The 20,002-nt window shown below is 36.3% G+C and overlaps 1 protein-coding gene across 1 annotated transcript in view; it reads right to left on the bottom strand.

Moving 5' to 3' along the window:
- Positions 1-260: 260 nt before the first annotated feature.
- Positions 261-20,002, bottom strand: part of Ndfip2 (Nedd4 family interacting protein 2) — a 41,984-nt gene continuing 22,242 nt past the window's right edge. Inside the window, exons 2-8 of the mRNA XM_048421872.2 lie at positions 19,819-19,984; positions 17,048-17,181; positions 15,695-15,788; positions 10,840-10,964; positions 6,912-6,978; positions 3,856-3,961; positions 261-1,660 (exon numbers count right to left, since the gene is read on the bottom strand). Of these exons, the coding sequence (XP_048277829.2) occupies positions 3,858-3,961; positions 6,912-6,978; positions 10,840-10,964; positions 15,695-15,788; positions 17,048-17,181; positions 19,819-19,984 (690 nt within the window). The 3' untranslated portion in view covers positions 261-1,660; positions 3,856-3,857. The remainder of the gene's footprint in view (positions 1,661-3,855; positions 3,962-6,911; positions 6,979-10,839; positions 10,965-15,694; positions 15,789-17,047; positions 17,182-19,818; positions 19,985-20,002) is intronic.

Raw genomic sequence — 20,002 nt, 5'->3', positions numbered from 1 at the left:
CCCCAGAGTGAGTTCTCTGTGTTACCCAGTGCAGGCTCCCACTCAGGCAACTAAGCTCAGCCCTGTTCTCCTTCCCCATGCTAGGACTTTACTCCAAAGGGTGGAGCACATGAACTCAACCAACAACAAAAATTCTACGAAGGAGAGAAATAAAGTGAATTAGGGAAACAATTTAGGAGGCTCAATTAGCAAACAAAACTTATGTTTTATTTACCAAAAACAATGAAAAAAATCATAAAATACAAGAAATACAAAAGTGGTAATAAAACATAATAAATTTTATTTTTCCTTAAAACTGGAATAATGGCCATGAATACTTAGATGTACCTTTTAGTCAGTGTCTAGCAATCAATTTTGTTTGTTCTTTGTAGCTATATTAAATGACAATCTTCACATGTAAGCAGTAATGTAATTTCTATCATCTTTGCTGCTGTTGTTCAAAAGCTAAGATAAAAATGAAAACCACATAAGACAGCGATTTGTAAGATGCCATGCATTATAGCTATGGAGGTAAAAGCAGGTTCCAGTCAGAGTAATGGTCACACTCACTCACCACACACTCAGTACCCCTATATTGCACAGATACATTTCCATAAAATCAAAATATGTATTTTCCGTTATCTCACTTCAGCTTATGTTTTTACAAATTAGAATTATTAAGCAAGGCGCTATTAACAGAACAAGATTTTATTTGCTAAGTTTAACAAATTAAGCATTTAAAGAAAAATGATTACAGTAATACTGAAAGATACTTTTATTGGCTTTTTAAAAGACAAATGCAAATGAGGATATATTTGATAAATCAATTTTTAAAATTGTCTTAGATGTAAATAAATATAAGATCTAATGCATCTCTTCTTGTAAGAATTGCTAAGGTGAGTAATCCTCAAACCTAAGACTCTTGTTTGAAAATCCCTAAAACTACTATTGCCTCTTAGCTTCTTTTTCTTTAAAGGGCATTTGGTATACTCACATCTTCTTAGCGTTCATCTGAAACCATTCTATCTTTAAGAAAGTTTATTTCTATATATTTAGTTGACTTAATTTAAAATTAATGAAAAGAACCCTAGACATAATTCTAAGAAAAGAACGTAAAAAGCAACTTATGTATGGTTATTTACAGTTTTCCTAAATAATATCATACTCAATCTGACAAATCTTTTCTAATAATCACACTGCAAGTTTTAATAAACATCATCTATAGCAAAGAATATTTCATGTTTGGAATTACCAGATGAATCTAAGCCAGAAACTAAAGCATTTGACAAGATTAATAATGTAATTTTTATTACGCTAACGGTCAAGTCAGAAGCATTTACATGCTAGAAGTGTTTACCACTCAACTCTTCCAATTTTATCAAACACTGATTAACCAAGTGTGACTGGACTTTGCTGCAACAACTTTGCAGGTTCTTTCAAGTATATGCGTATCTTTTAAATAGGCACATATGCAAATGTGCAAAATAAATGAAGTACAGACAATTAAAGAATGAGCAGAAATGGCTTTTAAGCATAAACCACCCTGTCATTTAAGTTCGAAGCTCCACCTCTCATCGTCTTCTCCTGCTCTCAGTAGTTTTCTATACTAGCAAAGCTGTGGTTTACAGATGACGTGGACATTTCACATTGGTACGAGGAAGGAATGTTGGCTTGAAGCAGTCTGGAGACAAAGAAAAAGGCACTCAAAATGTATTGCGCTATACTTGTTGTAATCATAGCACAGTAAACACACATTTTATAGCTGCATTTCTTTTAAGTATATCACAGTCTTTGGATAAAGATAACCAAATGTCTTAATATTTTTTTTCTTTTTTTTAAAATTTTTTTAAAAACTTTATTTAACTTTATTTCATGTGCATTGGTATAATGATGTCAGATTCTCTTGAACTGGAGCTACAGACAGCTGTGAGGACCTTCACGGAGTCTACAATATTTACATTATAGCTGACTCTTTAAAAATCACAAAATAATCACACTACTCAGAGAACAGTGTTCAAGTTAGCAATATTTTTTTGCCTTTTATCTCATTGTTAATACTACCAAATCCTTGGTGCCACTATTCACACAGATATTTTAACGATTAAAAAGAAAATTTAGTATCTTATGGGAATAGGGGATCTTAAGGAACACTTAGACTAATATTTTAATATAATCCAGAAATAACCTTTATATACACATTATATTTACATGTATAGTCTTCAGCAAAAATAATGGTATATTCTTTTTATCTTTTTAATTAAAATATAATTGAATCATTTCCTCCTTTCTTTTCCTTTCTCCAGTTCCTCTCACCTAAGTCCCTCTAGAAATCAGGCCTCTTTTTCTGTCCCTGTTAGATATGAATATAACCTGCTCAACCCATTTAGTGTTACCAGTATGCACAATTTCAAGGCTGACCACTTGGTTCTGGATAGCCAACTAGGGGTTCATCCACGAGGAAGACTACTTCTCTCAATCTCAGCATTCCTTAGTTGCCTATCTTCATGGAAGGGTTGAGCACTTATAATAAGTAACAAAAGCTATAAATGTAAATAATCAAATCATAAACTACACAGTTTCCTTACAAGGAGTAAAATCCTCCCTCAGTAACTACAATGTGTTGGTGTCAGGACCTCCCTCCAATTTCAAGCTCCTCCGATGCTCAAGATCAATAAATAAAATGGAATGGCATATAGGCAAACACATGTGCATCCTCTCCTGTGTGTCTCCTCCACTCATGCGCAGTATTTAATGCAGTTCAACACACTGGACTGCTGGGACAACGACAGGAGCAAAATGTGCATGTTCAGTGCGAATGCAGTTCTTTTTTTTTAAGATTTATTTATGTATGTATGAATGTATACATGCCTGCAGGCCTGAAGAGGGCACCAGATCTCATTTAGATGGCCGTGAGCCACCATGTGGTTGCTAGGAATTGAACTCAGGACCTCTGGAAAAGCAGCCAGTGCTCTTAACCTCTGAGCCATCTCTCCAGCTCATGGATGCAGTTCTTCTTTTCAACTGTCTTCAACCCACATGGTTGAAGCACATGGATACAGAGAGCTGAGTAAACATATAAGGTCTCTTTATCTGAAGAAACCTCTTGGCTGTATAATAACTAAATGCTGACTTCACACACCACTTCTGCAAACTCTGAGTAACTATCAAGTTCTCTCTGCTCATTTCTTTTTTTTTTTCCTTTGTAACAAAGTGCTTTTCAATCACAAATCTGGGGTCATTCTGGGTTTTTGCTTGTTTGTTTGTTTGTTTTCTACCAGATATCTGCATAAACCTTGTACTACATTTGCAGAATAGCCATCCTTTCTTTGTATGTTGTTATAAAAATTACTCTTTTCAAAGCCTTCAAGTGTTACATTGCTAGTTACTTCAAGAGCACCTGTGGCAAAGCATTAAAGGAAGTTGAGAAAGGAGGATTTAAGTTTCTCTGGGCACAGAGGTTCACACCTGAACTGTAGCACTTAGGAGCAGCCCAAGTTTAAAGCAAGCCAGGACTACATAGAAAAAGCCTGTCTCAAAAGACCAAGGGCAAAGGTTAACATGCTTGCTTGATCCATGTGTGAAGTACTGGGCCTGATCATAACACCACAAAATATAGAAAATATGAAATAGAGTTTTCATTTATAATTTTGCATTTTAAAATTTAAATTAATAAAATTCAATTCAAAATTTTTATCTAAGTTATCTAAGAGCGTCATGCAACTTATTAAATTTCAATAAACTATTAAGTGCATAGCAACCAGCATAAAGCATACTAAATACATTAAATAAAATGAGTGCATATTAAATATTTAGCATGTATCTGGAAAATATGACCCTATAATGTGAATAAACCAAGATCATATTAACATTTCTTACCTCTACAGTAAGAAGAAGTACCTTGTTCTATGCGCAGCCGCCATACTTTCAGACATGTTTCTGACTTTTAAGTAATTAACAAACCCTCTGAAGAAAAGGAGGAGGCCTAGGAAGATTGAAATAACAAGTATGTTCTTAACATAAGGGGGGCACACAGACAATAGACAATTATAAACATGATTTCTTCTGCTCAAGGAAGTAAATTTGCAGAATCCTATTTATTCTATATTGTATCTTAAACTACAATGATAACTCCATCGTGATAAAATATAATAACATTTTATTGACATTCTTCCAACTCTTTCAATTTCTTAATCATAATTATAACAAAATTAAAGCAGGGTAAGCTATAAAAATCCAAAGTCACATAGAAATATACAAGCAATGATCATGCTAAGTAGCAAAGTTAATGCATTTTAAATAAGTCCAGTCCTAGAAATCTAACTTTAAAAAAAAAAGACAAAAACTTATTGATTCTTTGTGGTTTTCACATATATTGTGTGATATTTTGTTTGTGTTCTGACAAACAAAGCTTGCCTAGAGATCAGAGAGTGGAGCTAGCCATTAGTTAACCATAGAAGCTGGGTGGTGGTGGCTCATGTCGTTAATCCCAGCACTCGGGACGTGGAGACAAGAAGGGATAAGGCAGGGTAGACAAGACCTCACCCCTTTAGGACTGAGGAATAAGAGAGGAAGTCGTTGAAACCTCCCTGGTTTTTACTAAGACTGCGCTGACTAACGCTTCACACAGCTTTCATTCTGGTTCCACTCATCTCCCCAATTCCTCGCATCTGCCCTCTCCCCTTGCAACCGCCACCCAATCAAAACCAAATTTAAAAGAAAAACCAAAGACCAAGCAAAACAAAGCTTTATACAAAATAAAAACAGAAAATTTAAAAGTAAAGAATCTTGTTGGGAAGGTGTAGTGTTGAGACACAGTTTACCCTTTAGTCTTTCCTTTTATGAACCTTTCTGATGACGGTAACTACTGAACAAATGAGGATGTCTATTTTTAAAGTTCCCAGACAAAATGAGTACAGATAAAAGACAAACCTGTCTTCTCACAATATAAAGTGCCTAAACTCGTGAAACCTGCACACAAAAACGGGCATATTTTTAAGTTTTTATTTTTAACTCGTATGAGTCTAACAATAGAAACTGAGACAAGTCACTGCAGTGATTTCTCTGGGATCAGACAGCTGAGGAGGCTCACTAATCAGAATGTTACTTTATATATTACCCACTTACTTCACTAAAAATGTTTGTGAAATGCTTCTGAGTTTCAGATACAGAATGTATTAGATTGTGTAGAAGCATTAACATTATTCATATGAGCCTCTGAATATTCACATATACCGTTTTCTGGAAAGCACTAACTAGTAAATTTGTGACCAGAAGCAGTGGGGAGAAACAAAAGCAGAAGGCATAGATGCATGTGACCGCCTTCACTAGGAAGGAAGAAAAGTGCTTATTCATTTGAAATCAAGTCCAAAAAAAATTTTACCCAATTCTCAGGCAGTAATCAGAGCACTGCAGAGGGGCACATGTGTAACAGACTAGAGAGAAGGAAGAACATATACATGGTAAGGAAACGGAGGCATGAAGTTTCAACTAAACCGAGTCCTGTCTGCTCTCACACTCAACTCTCTCCATTTGTGACTCCCTCTCTACTCTCCCCTCACTCCCTTCCAAATGCGGGCCAAAAACAAAAACATTGGGTTTTTTGTTTGTTTGTTTGTTTTGTCTTTTTCGAATACAAAAAGCACTATTGAAAAATAACAGATAAAATTTAGTTGTGAGATCCCTTCCTTTGTCTATGAAGCTACTAGTTCTTTAACATAGTTGTTCTATTCCTGCGTTTTCTAAAATAAGCCATTCATTTCCAGAACCCACTCAGTGACTACTAGTCTTAGCATTCTACTTGTATCCTGCTTGTTTTAAGTAGGAGACGGCAGCATTAGTGCTAATGAAGTCTGTAACTAAATCTGAGACCCTGGCTCTGATGGGAACTGAGACTGTCACCCGCACTCTGTCCCATCGTTATCTCTCTCTAAGTTCACTCATTTCTTAATGCACACAATAAGCAAACACAGTCACTTTTATGATAAATACTTAATAGAACTGATAGTTTCTCCCCCCACTTTTAGGTAAAAGACTCAACAAAGAGCAAAAAATTCGGGAGGTTAGGACAGAATTAACAATATATAAACCTACCTTAACCATTATATAAATATGATCCCCAACATAGTTGCAACATTAAAATAATTTCACTATAATAATACAGAAAGAATTTAATGACCTTACCTGGCCACCAACAATTTGTTTTCCAAAAAGTCCATAAAGGTTCAATACTATGTCTAAAAACCTAAAGGAAGACTGCCACCTACTGTAATCTAAAAGAATTAAAATATGAATTAACAATCAGGACTTAAATGTCTGATTGTATGGGTCAAAAGTATAATATGATGTTAAAATTAACTTAATTACCATGTATTATTGAAAAGTCATAAATTTCACCAACATAACAAAAAAACATGCCTTACAAAAAGACAACTAAACCAAAGTGCTGTGATCACTGGGCATGAAGCCTTTCCCTGCACTGGCAGATTAATGATTAATAAAGGGCACATTTCAAAAGCACAAAGAATGTTTCCATGATCCAAAAATAAGAGAAGGTATTGACTGCTCAAACCCTCCTACTCACATAATATCATTAAAATTATGCACGTGTGTTTCCTAAGATAATTACTAAAGATAACAATATGTGAATTAGGTTGAAACTGTCCAGCTCTGCAGGACTTAACTGCCACTCAGCCTCTAGTTCTCTGAGGTGACCTAGGAGACACCGCCTAGGAGTGCCATCTCCAAGTGATGCCCTCGAGGAGGGGCACTCCAGAGAGCTGGGAGCTGAGAGGAGAGAGTGCAAGGATTCCACACCAGACACCTTATTTCTGCACAACTGGTAACAACTTATCTGTACTTTATGATCTTAGAAATACGTTAGCTGAGTAATAAAGTAAGATTATTTAAGCTGAACTACATTAAGAAAAACTTACCAAGTACAAGAAATATCCACCAAAGCCAATACTGTCCATTGAAATAGCCAGTAAAATAGTCGGAAAACTAGGGAGTGAACATAAATATGTTAACCATATTTATATTATTAAATTTGGACATTCAGATTACTTTAAGTTTCAGAATACTTTATCTCAAATAATCTTTAATGCTTAAAAAGGACAAATAAAAGCAGCATGAAAGGAAAGCACAGGAATAATACTTAATGGTATACATATGTATCTGGGGAAGACGCTCTTATACAATTGCAAACACATAAAATCTCTATGAACAGAACCTCCACACTGCCTGCAGGAGAATAAATGCCCAAAGATTACAACTGGAACTAAACGTTTTCTTCATTGAAAAGGTCACGTCGATTTCTTACAGTCTCAAAGCTACAACTACCATTCCACATGTGCCACAGCAACCTGCTGCTCTGGATATCAGCACAAAAGACACATCAGTTTAATCTTCGCAGACAGGGATGTGTGCTGACCTCTAGAAAGAAGCGCTTTGACCTTCTGTACACCCCCTAGTGTTAATCACTGCCCAAATACTAGACACATAAAGACCCCCAACTCATTAGAGACTTTACATTTTCAAACTAGATGGCTGGCATTCAGCTCCCAATAGTGAGCTGAGAATAGCTAAATGAGCCCTGAAGTGGCATTTCAACAATTGCTATTACTAGCCATGTTTGCTGGTCTTCTATTCTATGTGAGGTGGGAAGTTAACAGGGCCTCGTAGCACAAGACACAGGTATCTTCTCTTGAACAGACATTGTACTTCATGGAATTTAAAAGGTTTATCTTAACCTATTATGGATAATTTTTCCTTATACAAGTAGCTTATGTACCTTAAATTATGTATGTTTTGTATCTTAAATTACCTCAAAATTCTTTTAACTATTTCAGATAACCTAGTCTAACTTAAAAAAAATTGTTTTAATTTTATCTCTTTCTACTCGTCTCAAACTGAATCTTACCTACCTAAAAATAATTTTGTTAAATGCAGATTGATGCCTGTATCTGAAATTAATTAAAAGTATTTCCAACTATTTGTTGGTAATTTCTATAAAAGCTTAAAATTCTACAACTTTAGTAATAATAAAAATACAAATTTCCATGGTATCACAACTTGGGAAGTATATAAATGGAGATTATCAAACCATTTTTTTTAATTACTGGAGCACCTTTTTTGGAATAATTGTAAATTAATAAATACCTATTTATCTAAGTTCTAAGCTTGGAGTTTTGGACATTCTGAAGATCTGGATGTCATGGTCCTTTGAAAAGCACTGAAAATGCAAGGGCCACACCTACCACACTGACAAGATACACAATGAAAAAAGAATCTGACAACTGAAAAATTACTTTTTAATCAAGAAAAAAAAATGTCATAAGGGTTTTAGAAGTTGTAAGAAATATGAAGGTAAAGAGCCAAAACAATATACTTTCAACGTTCTGCATATGACACCCAATAAGTGATACCCAGAAACTCCCATGAGAGAATGGGGCTCTAACGCCCTCAAGGTACAGGCTATATATAATGGGTTGACTTCTTCTTGTATATAAAGAATGACCCTAATAAATTACCAACTTTAGGAAAATTGAAAAAAATAGTTTTTGAATGGTTTTCTGTGTTCCATGATTTAAAAGAGACACTCCATCTGAATAACAACAGCTCTGTTGGCAATGCAGCTAAGTCTAGACACACTTAGCTCCAACTCTTTCCAGTGTCTCTACCAGGAAAATCTGCAAGGGCAGGATTGCAGCTTTGTCTTTGTGAAACCCACTGGATATCTTTTAAAGTAAAATTAGAACAAAAAACTACCAGAGGACAGTTCTCATAATGGTTCAAACGTTAATCACCTTATAAGAAACTAGTCTATAGATCCCAACCAAGAGTCAACAGATGAACATTCAAAACCTATAATTTGATATGTAACAGTACAGGAGTTGTTAAAAGAATCAAAACCCCGGGAAGCTATAAACAAATTCAAAAATAATAATATATCATTCAGAGTATTAATATTTGTACAATGCCTACTTTTACTAAATTAATGAAGCAGATGCATTATCTAAGCATTTGGCACATTTAAAGAAGTGAACATTTCAGACTTATGATTCTACTATAAACTTCGGAAGATTCAGCACTTTCAACCAGAAAGCAATGTTTAAGTAAATTCTATTTGTATAATTTACATACTTTAATAGTTACATCATTTAAAATTCTGTGGACAGCTGTTATAACACAGTCCAAGAATGGATTCATGTGATGGGAATTCTGAGTGCTTGTAAGAAAACTAAAGTCTTATGACCTCAGTTTCTTCAAAGACACAGAATTGTTCTTGGAATGTGCTTTTGTGCCTGTCCCATGTGTCTGAGGTTCTGAATTGCATGAGACTTTAACTGCCTCTTTGTTAGGCTGCATTCACCTAGGTTCCACAGTCTCTACAGAGGCGAGCAGATAGCTTCTCACTGTTGACACAACAGTGAATAAAGTCACCCATGACCATTCTTCTAGGTCTATCCTTTAAAAACCCAGAGGAGAGACTGCAGAAATGGCTCATTAGGTAAAGACACTTGTCACTAAGTTCAATGATCTGAGGTTGGACCCTAAACCCACATGGTGGAAGGAAAGAACAGACTCTCAGAAGATGTTTTGCACACAGACAAACACACAGAAGAGTATGCATGCACATGCACACGCGCGCGCGCGCACACACACACACACACACACACACACACAAAATAAGAGAAAGCTAACAAAGCCAGGAAGAAATATTTGTGAAGACGTTCAAAAGAAACCTTCCAAGGCAAAGGTAAGAAAGAAGCAAACTGATTGTGTGCCTGAGAACAAAAATTTGTACAGAAAACTATCTCATGACAAGAGATGTTGTTGAGACACAAATGAGAAAAGAACATGTTGTCCCCAAAATGCCACCCTGACAGTCATTTCAGGGAAGAGAAAATTAAGAAAGGCTTAGGAAGAACATGTGGTGTAAGGGATAAATGTTTGTCAATAAGCTTTCTCCTTTCTCTTTTTCTGTTTCTAATTTTGAGATTGGGTATTACAATAGAGCCCAAGCTGGCCTCAAAACCTTCCTTCCTCAACATCATAAGTAGGGGCTGTGGTGTCCACCATACTCAGCAAGAGCAAGTTCTGACAGCCTTTACTTTTGAGCTCCCAAAGCTTTGAGGAGAGAGGAAGTATTTAGTTATTATTTGAAATAGGATTTTCTAATAGTCATTTCTTGTTACATCTCTAAATGTCAGAGTTCTCAGTGTCCGATTTGAATATACTTTTAAATAGTCATTGGCAAACTCTACATTATTCTTAGTGACGTTGAATACCTCTTTCACCAACCTTAACTAAGAACAAAAAGGCATAGTAAAAACCACCTTAGAAGATATTTAAATTCATAACTTATTAAACAGAAACCTTTGTGGGTTTTAGTTAGCCTTAAACTTTTACTACATCACAAGAGCAGAAAGTATGATTTGTTCAAAACATATATATTGTATTTCTGCATACTATATGTATAGACACACATCTGTATACTATGTGTTCAAAACATATATACATATACTGCATGCTATAGGTAACTGGGCAAGGTACTTTGCTTTCTATCCTCAGAAATAATCCCATGAGGCAGTTTTTATCAACTTATGAGGAAACCAAGTAAATGTTGAGAACGTTTAAATAACTCAAAGTGAGGACACAGATACCAAAGATGGAAGCATTTTCTTATTTCAAACTAACAATCTTTCACATACAGTTAGGGCACATACAGGTATAACAAATCTGCACGGTTAAAGAATGCCAAAATAAAAAGTGTTTGTCTTTACTGGATGGAATGTGTGTGCATGAAGCAAACACTGCAATGAACAATACATTTTAGGTAGACATTATTAGGATGCTTACCCTAACAATAAGGATCCATTTGATCAGAGAAAGGCCAAATCCACAGATAGCACCATACCGTCCAGCTATGGTGTTGGTGATACAGAAGGATAAGCAGAATCCAAGCCAGTTGAAAATGAATGCCACTAAAATAACAGAAACAAGCTTTTAAGGTCATAACTTCTATAAAGTTAACAGAAACACAGTTAACAGCAATACAATCATTGCCTAAATGGAATAGTGGTTTCTTTAAGTCTACCCACTGAGCGGTCCCTACAGACTGCCACAGCTGCTGTTTGCATCTTTATCCATTACAACAAGCAAATAAACTGGTAAGCTTGGTTCCTTCCATCTACTCAACAGTTTCTTTAAGTTATCAGTGTGTCGAGGCTTATTACTAGTATGTAAAACTACATTATTATTGATGAAGTTCAGTTTTCATTAATCTTTTAGGGAGCATATAAAATAAGTATTTTGACTTTCATACGTGTGTCTCATTGTATTTGTTCATATTTGTCCCTCCACCCTGCCTTGTACTCCTCTCCTCCCTCCTACTGGTCTCTTTCTTTAGATATTCCTTCTTTATGTCTCTCATATGTATGTGAATATTTATAATATGTAGATTTAAACTATGTGATTTAAACATAGGTTCTGGATGTGAGAAAGCCGACACTTGCTCTTACTTCCTTTCCATATTCTCACTTAAAACTTCATGCATAAACAAGCAAAATACCAGATCACAATATTCTTCCTGTGGAGTCTGATCTCGAAGGGATCAGTCAAAACTGGGCTTTTTGCAAAGGTAAAAACAAAATAATCAAATATAATATTCCGTAAATAAAAAGTTATAATTCTAATATATTCTTTTTCTGGACTAAATACCAATATTAACCTAATCAAAAGCTATTTTAGATTATACAACTTATACAGACAGAACAAGTTTGTTTTCAATACATTAGCATCTATATTACCATTTAAGGGAAGGGACCTGTTGAATTTTATATGATAGATTCTTGATGAATATGCTCAGTGTCATAATTATTTGAGAAATGCAAATTAAAATCATAATTAGACCACACTACATGCTTTTAAGAAATTCTAGACTAGAAATATCACCAATAGTGGTTGTTGATGAGGAGAAAATAAGAGCCCTCATCTGTCTACTGCTGATGAGGCTGAGAGAGAAGGTTGCAATAATCACTTTGGAAGGCAGACTGGTATTCCTCCATGTCAGCTAGTGTCCTACTGCTGTGACAAAACACCATCCATGACCAAAGCAACCTGAGGAGGAAAGGGCTTATTTGGCTTACACTTCCATATTACTGTTCATCTTCTAAGGAAGTCAGGACAGGATCCCATATAGGGTAGGAACCTGGAGGCAGAAGCTGATGCAGAAGCCATGGAGAGGTACTACTTACTGCATTGCTCCCCATGACTTGTTCAGCCTGTTTTCTTATAGAATCCAGGACCACCAGCCCAGGGGCAGCACCATTTACCGTGGGCTGGATCCTTCCCGATTAATCACTAATTTAAAAAATGCCTTAATTGAAGTCCCAGTCTCTCAAATGACATTAGCTGGTGTCAAGTTGGTATACAACTGTGGAAGCCCACAGAAGTGTGTCCACTCCACCTTGACTAAAGGCCAGAGAGCCTAAGTCTACTCTTACTCTTTCCAAGTTATTGACAAGAAGTCTGATTTAATGAGTGGTTACAAACAAGACATCCTGACCTAGGGTGTAGTTACTTGGTGTTTTGGATATTAAGATGGCCCACAGAGGTGGATCTGCTCCACCTTAACCAAAAGTCAGAGAATTCAAGCATATTCCGGCTCCTTCATTTTAAAGACAGGAGGTTTGACCTAAGGAGTGGCTGCCTACAGAATACTTGGTCTAAACTATTGTCACAACATGCTCTGCCTAAAACATCAGAATGCTTAACTCAGAAAACAGTGGCTTGATATCTCAAGTATTGAAGTAAGTGATTGTTGTTTGTCCTTTGTGTCGTGTTAAAGCAGTCTTTTTGGATCGGGGTATATAAGCACATATATTCAGTGTTCACTGGATGGCCCTCCTGGCTCTATCCTCCTCCTTTCACGTTTCTGATCCTCTTGCCTAACATTTCTAATCCACATGCCCTACCCTGGAACACACGAGCCTGTCAAGACTGGGCCCCAACAGTTGTTACTCCAACATGTAGCTACGACATATAACTATCCAGCAAACCCTGCAAGTCACATTTACATTTCAAAACTGTCTTCTGGTTCTGGGTTTTGTTTGTTTTTTTTTTTTTTTTGAAGTGCTAAGTTACAAGAACACTAATTTTTCTCTAGGTTTTCCTGGTCTAAAATAAGAATGATCTGGGTAATTAACGATAATGTCTCCTGCATTCTGACACGAAGATTCTGACACACATGATACAAATGACTACAACATTTCCTTGGAGAAAAAGTTTTCATAAAATGGTCCATCACATTTTAAAGCACTTGCATTCAGTCATTTTCAATCTAGTCAGTCATCTAATGGACCAAATATTAATTTCTATAGAGTTATGGGACAAGCAACTCTATTCTATTCTTTTAAAAAATTTTAAGAGGTACTTTATGATAACACCTAACTGAATATGAGATTACTTCTCATATTCTATATATCCAGAGATAGAAATATACACATTTCTTCCCTTTTATTTTCTATACATAAAAATGTAATTGTATCATTAAATCTAACTGTAAATCTTTTCTAAGGTTACATGAGTTAAGAAGCAAGAACACATCTGTTTTAAGTAAAGAAGTCAAGAGTTACACCTATGAAAGGTTTTAAATAAAATTCTTATATTTGTTGTGATTTTGTTTGCAAAAATATGAACAGAAATGCATAAGTTATAAGGTATATTAAAGAATGCATTTCCAGACTACCAGTTTAAGGATGGAACAGAAACCAAGTTGCAATTTCAAAAATAGCCACTAGGTGGTAGTAATAACAAATAAATCTATGCTTATCAAAGCAGGCTCTGAGAATCACAGAATAATATATAATTTCATTTTTATTGAAAGTATTTGTAAAAGCAAAAAGCATAAAGGCATTTGTAGAAATAAAATTTTATAGAATTTTACTAAAATTAAGAAATTGTGCATTAAATCTAAGAATATACATTTACATAAATTAATATACTGTCACTGACCAAAAATAATGTTACCACAGATTTACAACATTTACAAGTATTTAAAATCTAAAACATGAATGTTAAATAAAGGATATAGTGGTTATAAAAGCAATGTAAGTTCACAGTCAAATACTTGGATGACATAAATGGCCATGCTTTTCTTTCTAAGGAGGCTGCTACTTATATGAATGGTATATTCATAGTCTTTTCTAATTGGTAGTTTTCCTTTCGGGCCATGCATGTGTGTGTAATGTAGATGTGTGCATATATACATTTTTGTTTTGTATGTTTATGGGCACACAGGTGTGGGGTGCACATGTATGAACACATGTGTAGAGGCCAAAGGTTGCCAGTGGGTGTTGGTCTTCCTCAGTTGCTCTCCACTTTATTCATGGAGGCAGGATCTCTCATCGGAACCCAGCTTGCTCCAAAGAGCACTGTCTCTTCCTCCCAAGTGCTGGAATTACAGGCAGCTGTCATGCCTGCTAAACATGGGTCTTCATGTGTGCACAGCAAGGGCTTTACCCACTGAGCCATCTCCATTGCTCCAAGATTTCTTAAAAGACAGAACAATGAAACGAATTAATGTTTAAGCTGTCCTTTATGTAAATAAGATATGTGAGGAATTTGGTGTCAATATAGGAGCTTACTAGACGAACAAAGCTCAAAGACTGAAAACTACGGCTCATTAGACTAGCAGTTATAGAACAGGAGCGAGCGGTTATGTGTAGCCAACAGAGGCACTGCCTTGCCATGGCATCTACCATACCCAACCAAAACTTACAGCAAAATGAACTTAGGATTTGAACACTGTACACACTGGACAGCAATGTAAATACAATTAAGTGAACATAAAAAGAAAGCTGACTCTTCCCCATTCCTTGCGAGTTTCTTTTGTTTGACAGATGAAATAAAGAGAAGCAAGAAACCTCAAACTGGGAAAAAGGGTTAAGTCAACCTCCAGACTAAAGGAGTTCAACACATGAAGAATGGTTATTTTTGAAGCTAATTTTATTATTCTACATTAAGCAAACTATTTCTCACTTTCATCTCTAAAATAAACAACATGTAATCTAATGTGCTTTTAGTGAACATTAGATGTCTAATATTGGTTTTAGCCACTTAAGCAATTTATTCCATGCTTTAATAATATTTACCAACAAACTTAATACATGCTAATCCTTGGGTTAGGAAATAAACACGATGACAGCCTTCCTTCACAATTTAAATTTACTCTGTAAGTCAAATAATTAACGATTTTGTTTGATGTTAAAAATATTAAGGATTTTAGCCTTCTAACTAGTCCCCTGAATAAGACTTACATATCCATACCTTTGAGGCACTGTTCTGGAGTTTTAGAATTTTCCCTTCTCCAGCCCTTCTGATCCCAACCCAAAGCAGAATGTACAGTTCACTGCATATATTACTACAGCCTTAAAAGGATACAGTATTCTCTTAAAATTCTCACTCTGCTTTTTCCCCTGTAAGATCTCATTCAGTTTAAATATGCGTATACTTCTGGCCAACATCTACCATAAAGGCTGTAACCAGAATTACCTAACAAATTCTAATAAGTTCCAGGATTTATTATGTCCACTGTCTTGAGCAATTTACCTTTTAAATGAGGTAGACCCATGCTATCAGCATTTTCTTCATTGTTATTTTTAAATATACATACACCAACATTTCTTAAATGAATAATGGAAAGGTCACTTACTGAAAAACGCCAGCATGAAAATGCCATCATTGCCTACTCTAAGCTGGTCTACGTCACTGAAGTCATCTCTTGGTGTACACTCTTCCTCTGGGTTCTGTAAAAGACATACCAAAACATTTCACTAAAATAATCATGGCTTTATTACCTTCAATTGAAGAATAAAAACATCAGTAACACCTAACCTCAGGTGGTCATACAGATAAGAGACTAGCAAGGTGACTTGAGGATTCGGGGGGTGGCTTAGTCAGTACAAGCACAATACCTGAGCTGGGATCCTCAAACCCACATAAAAAGCCCAGCATTGCAGCATGTGTGCCCACAGCCTCAGTGTTGGTGGAATAGAGATAAGCAGGTCCCTAACGCTCACTGGCAGCCAATCTGGCTAAATGGTAAATTTTTGGCCCAGTGAGAGTCCCTGTTTCAAAAGTGAAAGGTGGAGAAGGACAAAGGAAGAACACCTCAGCCCCAATAACACGCCCAAAACTTGCTTCAAGCCTATACACACAGGAAACATACACCTATACACACACCACAAACACACATCATACACACACATACCATATACACACACCATAAACATACACCTATACACACACACACTGTAAACACACACCAAACACACACCGTAGAAACACATACCATACACACATACCATACACACACACCATATACATACACCATAAACACACATCATATACACATACCTAAACACACATACCATAAACATACACCTTATACACACACCATACACAAACACCATAAACACACGACTATATACACATACCACACACACACACACCACAAACACACCATACATACACACCTATACACACGAGATAATAAAGACACACCAAGCTATTTATGCAATTATTAAAAGGTGCAAATGCATACATGGAAAGGAAGAAGGGGTAAATGGTATATTGGGAGTGGAGAAAGAGAAAAGCAAACATGACTAGAAAATAAGACAGCACAGCTCTGATGACAAGACTATGAAATCTGAACTCAATGAAGAGATCACTGGACACGAGGGCCACAGGAGAGAGAAGAGGTGTGGGGGTGGTGCCGATCACAGTGAGCAGGTGTGCATGGAAAATCAAGTGTCTGACACGCCTGAAATCAAAACGCACTGAAAAAATAAGAAGCCATAAGCTGAGGCAGGGTACAGACAGATCAAAAGACACTGAGGGGGTCAAGGACAAGAGAAGGCGAACTTATCTGTCGAGTGTAATGTGACCAATACTGACACACAGACAGTAACAGGAAGACTACACACACTTCTGCACACAGAGAACGATTTTTATATTAAAGCTACAGAAAGTCACGAAAACATTGTTAAACTAATGATGTGTTTACTCTTTGAGGTGCTTCCGCTGCTGCAGCTGCCATGGCAGCAGCTTTAGCCTTCTCAGCTTCATCGTATGTGGGAAGAGAGGTAGCAACGCTGTACGGAGGTGGCACGGGGTAAAACTCACTGTAAACTTCAGTATCTGAAGAGAAACAAGATTTTTAAAGGATAAACATTAAGATTGAATCCGATTTTTACACCATGATCATACTTGAACAGCTTACAATAGATACTAAAGATTGCTGTCGCCGGTGTAGGTCTGTATTCTAAGCTACAGAACATAAAACACTGTCCAACTTTTATAATCTTCCAACTCAAAACGGGCACAAGACTGAGAGTTCTGAAAATCCATTTATTTTGAATGTGCAAGTTCATTCTCTCCTTCAGCTGTGTGGACTCTTGGGATTAAACCCAGGTCATCAAGGAATGGCCTTATCTACTGAGGCCTCTCACTTGAAGCAGGAATCTCACGGTATGTGACATCATCTATGCTCTCCCCAGTCTGCACAAAGAAGCTTGCTCACTCACTCACCCACCATCTCACAGGCCGACCAGGCAAAGGAAAGGCCTGGAAACTCAGCAATCACAGCATCTCTGCCATGCCGACCATGCTGTCTGTCCTCTCTGTGCACGAATGTCAGCAACTCTGAGATCCAGTCCCAGTCCCACAGAAGTGGCAGCCCCAGAGCCCTCTGCGCTGATGAACTACACAGGGTCACTTTCTAACGTTCGTCTCAGCAGCTACCCTCATTGTTTCAGAAAACTCTGTGTTCTCCTTGCTTAAAGACTAACGGACTTTTACTCTTTCTCATTCTCACCCCTTTCCTTCAGTTTTCCCAATATCCACATAGTTCTCTAGTTTCTATGAACAATTTCTGTTTGATTTTTAAAACATTTTTGAGAAATGGTCTCCAAAAATTACAGTAAAATAGTAAGCATAGATTGCTCATTTTAAAAAATGAAACTACAGAATATATTTCCAATATAATTAGTATAAGTTAAATCAGCATGAACTGATAAATAATTATTATAAGTTAGATCAGCATGAACTGATAATATTTACAGCAGAATGATATAGCAGAATTTATGTGGAAAACGTAAATTCTAAATGTGAGGTCAAACATTAAGGAACAAAGAATTTCCTCTAACTATAGCTGTAATATTTTTATATTTTCTACACTAGCTTATCATTTTCTCTATAATAGAACTTCTTGCATCTCCAATATGAAAAGCTTTTATTTTAGTATTACAATTTCAGCTATAGAGACTTTAAGAAAAAAATAAGTTACCAATATAGGCTAAGAATCTGAAGCTAATCTACTGACAGAAACTGGAAGTAACAGTACAATTAAGAAGCAAAATCTAAATGAAAACAGTATTATCAATCTAAATAAAATATTGAAATTATAAATTTAAATAGCATACATCATCCAAGGAGATATAATCTTCTACACCAACCGTATGTAAAATCTTGAAAACTCTTTAGGTCCCATTAAGGTGTCTAAGCCTCGCTAGAGTAGTCACACACTTAATCCAGAAGAGATGGAGCCATGGCATGACAGTTCATGACAAAGATAAAGATGGGTCAATTATTTAAAATCTAAGATATATTTTTATTGCTACTTCATAATTGTAATTTTGCTACTGTTATGAATCATAATATAAATATCTGTGTTGCCCAAAGGTCTTAGGCGACCCCTGAGAAAGGGCCGGTGGACCTCTGAGGGGTTCTCTGAAAGCTCTCACCCAGAGGCACCAACAAGCACCCTGCTGGAATAAGCATCCTAACACACAACACCAACACACACCACCTTCACTATCACGAGCCTCAGATGACAGCCAAAAACTGCCTGGAAAAGTAAATGAACTTCAAGTGTTTGGTCTTTTGCAGATCACAAATATAAAAATGGTAACTAGATAAAGTCAGCATGAGCTTCCCACACGGAGTCAACGTTCACTACAAAGAAACAAGAATAAAATGTAATGAAGGCTTGTCTTTGTGGTGCTGGCGAGCAATCCAAGGGCTGCGTGCACACCACACAAGCACTCTACAAGGAGCGAGAGCCCCAACTTAGAAAGGGTTGTTTGTTTCTGTTACAATGTTTTTCAGTAACTAATTTTTAAAATAAGTACTTCATAATGAATGTGAAATAGAGAACTTATAAACACCTTTTGAAATTACTACACTACTCAAAAATTATATTAAACAGAATCATACAACTATATAAATAAAAATATATAAAACATGGATGTATACAAATTATTATATGACCAATTGAACACAGCTGAGAAATCACACATTGAGTGGAATGGCCTGACACGGAGGACAAACAGCAGCAAGCAGGAATCTGACTTGTTTGCAAGCATTCTTACCATATGTATGGCATACACTATGCACACTGCTCATGTCTGTTCGCACATTCTTACTCATGCATCATTATTAGCTTTCCATTACAACCTTATGAATATATGAACACAAACATACTGTGTGTATCTATACACACAGACATGTACATATATGTATGTATATACAAGTGTGATTACATGTGTGTGCATGTATTTCTTTCAAAGTTGATTTAACAAGCTGGGTGCAATGGCACATGCTAGTACTCCGAGCACGCATTACTTGGGAGGCTGAAGCAGAAAGATTATGAGTTCTAGGCCACCGTGGGTTACACAGTAAGCTCCAGTCCAGTTTGGGTTGCAATCGTTCCACTGAAGACTTGATAATCACACACACGCCATGCTATCAGGAAGAAAAAGACTCAGAGAAGCCCACCTGAAGTGGTTGGTACTTCCACAGTAATGCTACTGTAAGGTGGAGGCGAAGAGTCAGTTTCCAAGGCTGGTGCTGAAGAAGCAGCTTCCGCAGTCTGTGCTGTGGAGTTAGAAGTTGATGGTTGCTCTACAGCAGATGATTCTGAATTATCTTCTTCATTATGAAGCTAAAGAACAAAGAGAAA

This window comes from Myodes glareolus, chromosome 12 (assembly GCF_982192425.1).
Source record: "Myodes glareolus chromosome 12, mMyoGla1.1, whole genome shotgun sequence".
NCBI lineage: Eukaryota > Metazoa > Chordata > Mammalia > Rodentia > Cricetidae > Myodes > Myodes glareolus.
Note: the sequence above shows the minus strand (reverse complement) of the source record. Positions and strands in the feature narration are given on the sequence as shown.